The 8,227-nt window shown below is 45.6% G+C and overlaps 1 protein-coding gene across 1 annotated transcript in view; it reads left to right on the top strand.

Annotated features, from left to right (window-relative positions):
* Nucleotides 1-233: 233 nt before the first annotated feature.
* Nucleotides 234-8,227, top strand: part of LOC137533843 (inactive pancreatic lipase-related protein 1-like) — a 69,573-nt gene continuing 61,579 nt past the window's right edge. The window contains exons 1-3 of the mRNA XM_068255087.1: nt 234-243; nt 3,175-3,217; nt 5,550-5,598. Coding sequence (XP_068111188.1) covers nt 5,550-5,598 — 49 coding nt within the window. The 5' untranslated portion in view covers nt 234-243; nt 3,175-3,217. The remainder of the gene's footprint in view (nt 244-3,174; nt 3,218-5,549; nt 5,599-8,227) is intronic.

The raw sequence follows: 8,227 nt of genomic DNA, 5'->3' as shown, positions 1-8,227 counted from the left end.
GTATAACTCCACTGTGGTGTATTCCATATGGCCCCATTTCTCTGCACACAGTCTAGCCTGGTGTTGCATCATCCTGAACTAGAAAGCCTCCACTGCGATTATGGAAAGTCTCCAGGAAACGACTCCGCCCCACACATCATCACTAACAGTTAAATAAATATTCTATTAGGTGCAAGAAAACTTCCTATATAAAGAACCTCATTTCCTTCCCCTGTCTGCATTCTGCTGCTCAGATCTTTACAGGTGAGAATACCAGGCTTGTGTCTCTCTTACTCTGGTCCCAACTCAGGGGCGAAACTATAGCCATAGCAGCCATAGCAACTGCTATGAGGCCCTGGAGATGAGGGGTGCCAGGTGGTACTTGATGTGTTCACTATTACTTTTCCTCTGTTTCTCTACCCTCAGACTTTGATTCAGTGCCCATGGACTATGCATGGCAATGTAAATTGTCCAGTCATCTCGTATCCATAGGGAAGGGGCTTTGCCATTGTCCCTCTTTTGGAGAGGCCCTGTTATTTAATCAAATCTCTCTCTCTCTCTCTCTTTCTTTCTTTCTCTCTCTCTTTCTCTCTCTCTCTCTCTTTCTTTCTCTCTCTCTCTCTCTCTCTCTCTCTCTGCATTTCCCAGCTGTCCCTCCATTTTTCACATATTGGTTTGTGTAAGTAATAGGTTTTAGTATAGCAAATGTTACTATATTACATGCAACCTAGAAATTAAATTGTTTGAGTGTTTTTCTTGCTTACTTTTTTGTATTATTATTTGATATTTATATAGCGCCATCTTCCACAATGCTGTACAGAGTATATTGTCTTGTCTCATAACTGTCCCTCAGAGGGGCTCACAATCTATCCATAGTCATATGTCTATGTAAGTATCGTGTAGTATATGTATCGTAGAATAGGGTCCATTTTTTTAATGGGAAAGCCAATTAAAGGGGCACTCTGGCGAAAAATTGTAAAATTTAAAATATGTGCAAACAGACAAATAAGAAGTACGCTTTTTCCAGAGTTAAACGAGCCATAAATTACTTTTCTTCTATGTTGCTGTCACTTGCAGTAGGTAGTAGAAATCTGACAGAAGCAACAGGTTTTGGACAAGTCCATCTCTTCATAGGGGATTCTCAGCAAGGCTTTTATTCTTTATAAATATATTCCCTAAAAAGGATTTAAACAATGACGCTGGCCAGCTTCCCTGCTCCCTACACAGTTTTTTGGCAGTTGGACAGAGTAACTGGCATTCACTGAGTGCTTTTGAAAATAAATAAATCCCTGAGAATCCCCCCCATGAAGAGATGGACTAGTTCAAATCCTGTCGCTTTTGTCAGATTTCTACTACTTACTGTAAGTGACAGCAACATAGGAGAAAAGTAATTTATGGCTCATTTTACTCTGGAAAAAATGTACTTCTTATTTGTTTATGTTTGCACATATTTTACATTTTAAAAATTTTCACCATAGTGCCCCTTTAATTTACAGTATCTGTATGTTTATGGGATGTGGGAGGAAACCCATATAGACATGGGGAGAACATACAAACTGGGGTTCAATCCACGGGACCCAGCACTGCAGGAGGAGAGTGCTAACCACTACGTCACCATTCTGCCTTTCCTTTTGTGACTATTGCAGCATAAGTGAAGGGAGGGAAAATTACTAATGGGGAATGATGGGGGATGGGGTTTGGGGGGGGGGGGGGGGGGCAAGTGTCCTTTGCCTACATTTTTGTGCTTTTCATTTTTTTCCCATTGCAAAAAGTTGAGATACCATATGTATTTACAGGTGATACTCAAAAGATTAGAATACCGTGCAAAAGTCCATTTATTTCAGTAATTCAACTTAAAATGGTATAAAACCCAGCATTTCTTCTTTGCTCTAAAAGATTATTTACTGCATATAATATACTACCACATTTCTTTTTTTAGCAGAACAGCATTCAAAGGGTTAAAAACAGGACTTACTTTTTCAATAGAAAGCTCCCTGCAGGGAGATCCGCATCCGAACTGGGGATAACATTATCTTGTGTTTACCTAATTGTAGCAGAGAGGAATGTAAACGTTCCCTGACTGAGCAGAAACTTCTTCTAATGTGTCCAGAACTGATACTCTGCTCAGAAATCATTACTGGGTACATTACAATATAAATACACCAGTTATGAATAAAATGCAATGGCAGCTTTCAGAGCAAATAAAACTATACTTTGGGAACTTGTAATTTCTAAATGAATAATAATACTTATGCACAAAAGCAAATATGAAACTGAATGGGATAGAAAAAGTAGGAAAACACATTTTTATTGAATATTATGTCACAGTTTTAATACTGCTTTAAAAGATGAAACGAATATATGAAATAGGAACCCTTTGCAGGTGTTTTGGATTAAAGGGATTATTTATCACAAAAAGGTGTAAAATTTAAAATGCATGTAAACACATACAAATAAGAAGTACGTTTCTTCCAGAGTAAAATGAGCCATAAATTACTTCTAATGTGTTTATGTTTACATGTACTTTTATGATTTTCTTCAAATACATTCCGTGTGGATATCCTCATGATTGACAGGAGTAGGGAGCCAATAGAAACAGCCCCTTTCTCCTGCAATTCCCGTTGATAGGACCCACAGGCTTCTCGGAAGGTACAAACTTTCTACCCCCCAGGCAGTGAGCAGAGAGAACACGGAATAAAACAGGTTTCCCCTGAAGCCCTTTGGCAGTTTAACCCCTTAGGTTCTTGTTTGAAGATGCGGAGGGACTAGTGGGAAAATCACCTAAGCAGGGCATGTTTAAAGTCTCCTGGAAGTTCATCTAAGCTGTAGTAATTAAATAAAATATTACAACTAATTAACAGATTTAGAGCAAGCAGAGAGAGTATAACAAACAGTATAAAAAATATGCGTATCTAAAGGGATGTCTATTCTAATGCTATCTCTGCACAGAGAGCAGCATGTAACAAATACAGAGACTCTTCTGCTGTTACTGAACAGGTTTTTCCCAATGGGCTTCGGTAAATTACCTAATTTCTACAGCACCTGTGAAGGTATTAATGAATTAGCACAAAAAAAGGCTAAAAAAATAGTGAATGTAGTATTTTCCTGATTTTTTTTCTTTTAATCTAACAGCCTTTGATGAATTGAAGCTATTGCCTCTTAGTACAAATTCTAATAAATTTTCTTCTGTTACAGGCTCTGTATTCTCTCTGCCAGAATCCATCACGAAAAAGCACAGGTAATATCTATGTATTGTGTGCAGGGCCGCAACAAGATTCCCCAGCAATACAGGTAGAGATACCAATGTCCCCCCCCCCCCACCCCAATTGTGCCTGCCTCACTATAGGTAGCAGGTGTGGCCCCTGTATTAAGTAGGTTCATCCCCTCCCCAGTATAGATAGCCAGATATGCCCTCAGTATTAGGCAGGCAGCCCTCCCCCCAGTATAGCCAGAGCTCCCAATATTAGACAGCCCCCTCCCCAGTATAGCCAGATGTGCCCACCCCCAGTATTAGGCAGCACCCTGCCCAGCATAGCCAGATGCCCCCCCCCCCCCCCCAGTATTAGGCAGCCCGTGCCCAGTATAGCCAGATGTGTCCACCCCCAGTATTAGGCAGCCCCCTGCCCAGTATAGCCACCCCCCTCCCCCCAGTATTTGGCAGCTCCCTCCCCAGTATAGCCAGATATGTCCTCCAGCATTAGGCAGCCCCCACCCCAGTATAGCCATATGTGCCCCCAGTATAGCCAGATGTGTCCCCCAGTATTAGACAGGCAGCCCCCTCCCCAGTATAGCCAGATATGTCCCCCAGTATTAGGCAGCCCCATCCCAGTATAGCCAGATGTGCCCCCCAGTATTAGGCAGCCCCACCCCAGTATAGCCAGACTTGTCCCCCAGTATTAGGCAGTCCCACCCCAGTATAGCCAGATGTGCCTCCAGTATTAGACAGCCCCCTCCCCAGTATAGCCAGATGTTCCCCCGGTATTAGGCAGCCCCCTCCCCTGTGTAGCCAGATGTTCCCCCGGTATTAGGCAGCCCCCTCCCCTGTATAGCTAGATGTTCCCCCGGTATTAGGCAGCCCCCTCCCAAGTATAGCCAGATGTGTCCCCAGTATTAGGCAGTCCCCTCCCCAGTATAGCCAGATGTGCCTCCAGTATTAGGGAGCCCCCTCCCCAGTATCCGGGTCGGATATCCGAGTTCAAAGTTTTCCAATCCGATTCGGATATCCGACCTCAGTATCCGGGGTATCCAGCCGGATACTGATATCTGGATAGAAAACCGGAAGTGCCCTTTAAATTGCTTTAAAAGGGGTTTTTAGGGTAAACTAGGGATGTACCATCATTCTTTTGTAAAGAGGAACACTAATTGATGATGAGAGCTGCACAGGCAGCAGGAGCAGGGCAATGCAGCAGCAGCAGGTGAAACGTGTGCCAGGAGCATGCTGGACGTGTCACATGGCACTTGGCATGTGGCACTTGGCACGTGTCATGTGGCACTTGCCATGTGTCACGTGGAACTTACCACATGTCACGTGGCACATGTCACGTGGCACTTGCCAAGTGACACGTGGCAAGTGATACGTGCCAAGTGCCCCGTGACACATGGCAAGTGACACGAGGCAAGTGCAGAGTGACAGTCAGAAAGCAGAGGAGAAGACACTAGTGAACATTAACTGTCACACTGGCACTGCGCACAGCACAGCAATTCTGTAGAAAGCTAACACAGTGGTACTACTACTCTAACTACTACTAGCACTGACTGCTGTACTACAGTACTAACTACACAATAACACAGTAATCATATCCCCTAACCCTAACCTATACCTAAGGCTAATAGCTGGACAGCAGGCAGCAGCTGGCCTGGTCTGTGCACTGCACACACACAGACACATAGCAGCTGCATGCACAGTTCCTCATTAAGGCTTACACCAGTGTTGCTATTTTCTGCTCTGTCATCTCTCCATGCTTCTTTCTGCAAATTTCAACAAATTACAACTCTGTGTTTTTGTGCCCCAGATGAATTCTGCAATGTACAAGGACACACACTGCAAGGACACACAAACAACTGCTATAATAAAATGTTATTTGTTTAAAACATTTACTGTATATTCCTGCGTATAAGACTACTTTTTAACCCTTAAATCTTCTGAAAAGTTGGGGGTCGTCTTATACACTGGGCAACATTGATGCCGGGTGATACGCCCTATCCTGTTACCCGCCTCTCAGATCTCGCTGCTGAGGGAGTGCAATCTATTCTTCCATATCGCTCTGATAAACAGGTAGACAAGGAGAGCTGACCAGTCTACTTAAGGAGCGGTAACCAATGCAACAAGTCAATTGACTATATACTGTTATATACTGGGTAACACATACAGTACAGCGCTAGTATCTGTTCATATACAGCACCAGTATATGATTTTTTTATTTGATTTTGGTGTGCGTTGGAAGAGGGGTAGTCTTATACGGCGAGTATATCCCAAACTCTATATTTTAACTGAAAAAGTTGGGGGGTCGTCTTATACGCCGGTATATACGGTATTTGGTTTTCCTAATGATCATTGGTTCACTCCACAGATGTTTGCTGCCATCCTGTTATTCCTTTATATCTGCCCAACTCTTCAAGGTGAGAAAACAAAGTTGTTATAGTTTGTGATTAAGATAAGAAGACATCTATCTGATTCCTCATCCACCAGCTGCAAATATCTGCTCATCCCTTATCAGCCCCTTCTCTCCAGATATACTTTGTGCTGCTGGAGGACTCTGCTCCTTCCACTATCTACCTCTCCTCTCCTGATATACTCTGTGCTGCTGGAGGACTCTGCTCCTTCCACTATCTACCTCTCCTCTCCTGATATACTCTGTGCTGCTGGAGGACTCTGCTCCTTTCCACTATCTACCTCTCCTCTCCTGATATACTCTGTGCTGCTGGAGGACTCTGCTCCTTCCACTGTCTACCTCTCCTCTCCTGATATACTCTGTGCTGCTGGAGGACTCTGCTCCTTCCACTATCTACCTCTCCTCTCCTGATATACTCTGTGCTGCTGGAGGACTCTGCTCCTTCCACTGTCTACCTCTCCTCTCCTGATATACTCTGTGCTGCTGGAGGACTCTGCTCCTTCCACTATCTACCTCTCCTCTCCTGATATACTCTGTGCTGCTGGAGGACTCTGCTCCTTCCACTATCTACCTCTCCTGATATACTCTGTGCTGCTGGAGGACTCTGCTCCTTCCACTATCTACCTCTCCCGATGTACTCTGTGCTGCTGGAGGACTCTGCTCCTTCCACTATCTACCTCTCCCGATATACTCTGTGCTGCTGGAGGACTCTGCTCCTTCCACTATCTACCTCTCCTGATATACTCTGTGCTGCTGGAGGACTCTGCTCCTTCCACTATCTACCTCTCCTCTCCTGATATACTCTTTGCTGCTGGAGGACTCTGCTCCTTCCACTATCTACCTCTCCTCTCCTGATATACTCTTTGCTGCTGGAGGACTCTGCTCCTTCCACTATCTACCTCTCCTCTCCTGATATACCCTGTGCTGCTGGAGGACTCTGCTCCTTCCACTATCTACCTCTCCTGATATACTCTGTGCTGCTGGAGGACTCTGCTCCTTCCACTATCTACCTCTCCCGATGTACTCTGTGCTGCTGGAGGACTCTGCTCCTTCCACTATCTACCTCTCCTGATATACTCTGTGCTGCTGGAGGACTCTGCTCCTTCCACTATCTACCTCTCCTGATATACTCTGTGCTGCTGGAGGACTCTGCTCCTTCCACTATCTACCTCTCCCGATGTACTCTGTGCTGCTGGAGGACTCTGCTCCTTCCACTATCTACCTCTCCCGATATACTCTGTGCTGCTGGAGGACTCTGCTCCTTCCACTATCTACCTCTCCTGATATACTCTGTGCTGCTGGAGGACTCTGCTCCTTCCACTATCTACCTCTCCTCTCCTGATATACTCTTTGCTGCTGGAAGACTCTGCTCCTTCCACTATCTACCTCTCCTGATATACTCTGTGCTGCTGGAGGACTCTGCTCCTTCCACTATCTACCTCTCCTGATATACTCTGTGCTGCTGGAGGACTCTGCTCCTTTCACTATCTACCTCTCTTCTCCTGATATACCCTGTGCTGCTGGAGGACTCTGCTCCTTCCACTATCTACCTCTCCTCTCCTGATATACCCTGTGCTGCTGGAGGACTCTGCTCCTTCCACTATCTACTTCTCCTCTCCTGATATGCTCTGTGCTGCTGGAGAACTCTGCTCCTTCCACTATCTACCTCTCCTCTCCTGATATACTCTGTGCTGCTGGAGGACTCTGCTCCTTCCACTATCTACCTCTCCTGATATACTCTGTGCTGCTGGAGGACTCTGCTCCTTCCACTATCTACCTCTCATCTCCTGATATATTCTGTGCTGCTGGAGGACTCTGCTCCTTCCACTATCTACCTCTCCTCTCCTGATATACTCTGTGCTGCTGGAGGACTCTGCTCCTTCCACTATCTACCTCCCCTCTCCTGACATACTCTGTGCTGCTGGAGGACTCTGCTTCTTGCACTACCTCTCCACTCCTGATATACTCTGTGCTGCTGGAGGACTCTGCTCCTTCCACTATCCACCTCTCCTCTCCTGATATACTCTGGGCTGCTGGAGGACTCTGCTTCCTCCACTGTCTACCTCTCCTCTCCTGATATACTCTGTGCTGCTGGAGGACTCTGCTCCTTCCACTGTCTACCTCTCCTCTCCTGATATACTCTGTGCTGCTGGAAGACTCTGCTCCTTCCACTATCTACCTCTCCTCTCCTGATATACTCTTTGCTGCTGGAAGACTCTGCTCCTTCCACTATCTACCTCTCCTCTCCTGATATACTCTGTGCTGCTGGAGGACTCTGCTCCTTCCACTATCTACCTCTCCTGATATACTATGTGCTGCTGGAGGACTCTGCTCCTTCCACTATCTACCTCTCCTCTCCTGATATACTCTTTGCTGCTGGAAGACTCTGCTCCTTCCACTATCTACCTCTCCTCTCCTGATATACTCTGTGCTGCTGGAGGACTCTGCTCCTTCCACTATCTACCTCTCCTCTCCTGATATACTCTGTGCTGCTGGAGGACTCTGCTCCTTCCACTATCTACCTCTCCTCTCTTGATATACTCTGTGCTGCTGGAGGACTCTGCTCCTTCCACTATCTACCTCTCCTCTCCTGATATACTCTGTGCTGCTGGAGGACTCTGCTCCTTCCACTATCT

The sequence above is a fragment of the Hyperolius riggenbachi genome, chromosome 10 (genome assembly GCF_040937935.1).
Source record: "Hyperolius riggenbachi isolate aHypRig1 chromosome 10, aHypRig1.pri, whole genome shotgun sequence".
NCBI classification, from domain to species: domain Eukaryota; kingdom Metazoa; phylum Chordata; class Amphibia; order Anura; family Hyperoliidae; genus Hyperolius; species Hyperolius riggenbachi.
Note: the sequence above shows the minus strand (reverse complement) of the source record. Positions and strands in the feature narration are given on the sequence as shown.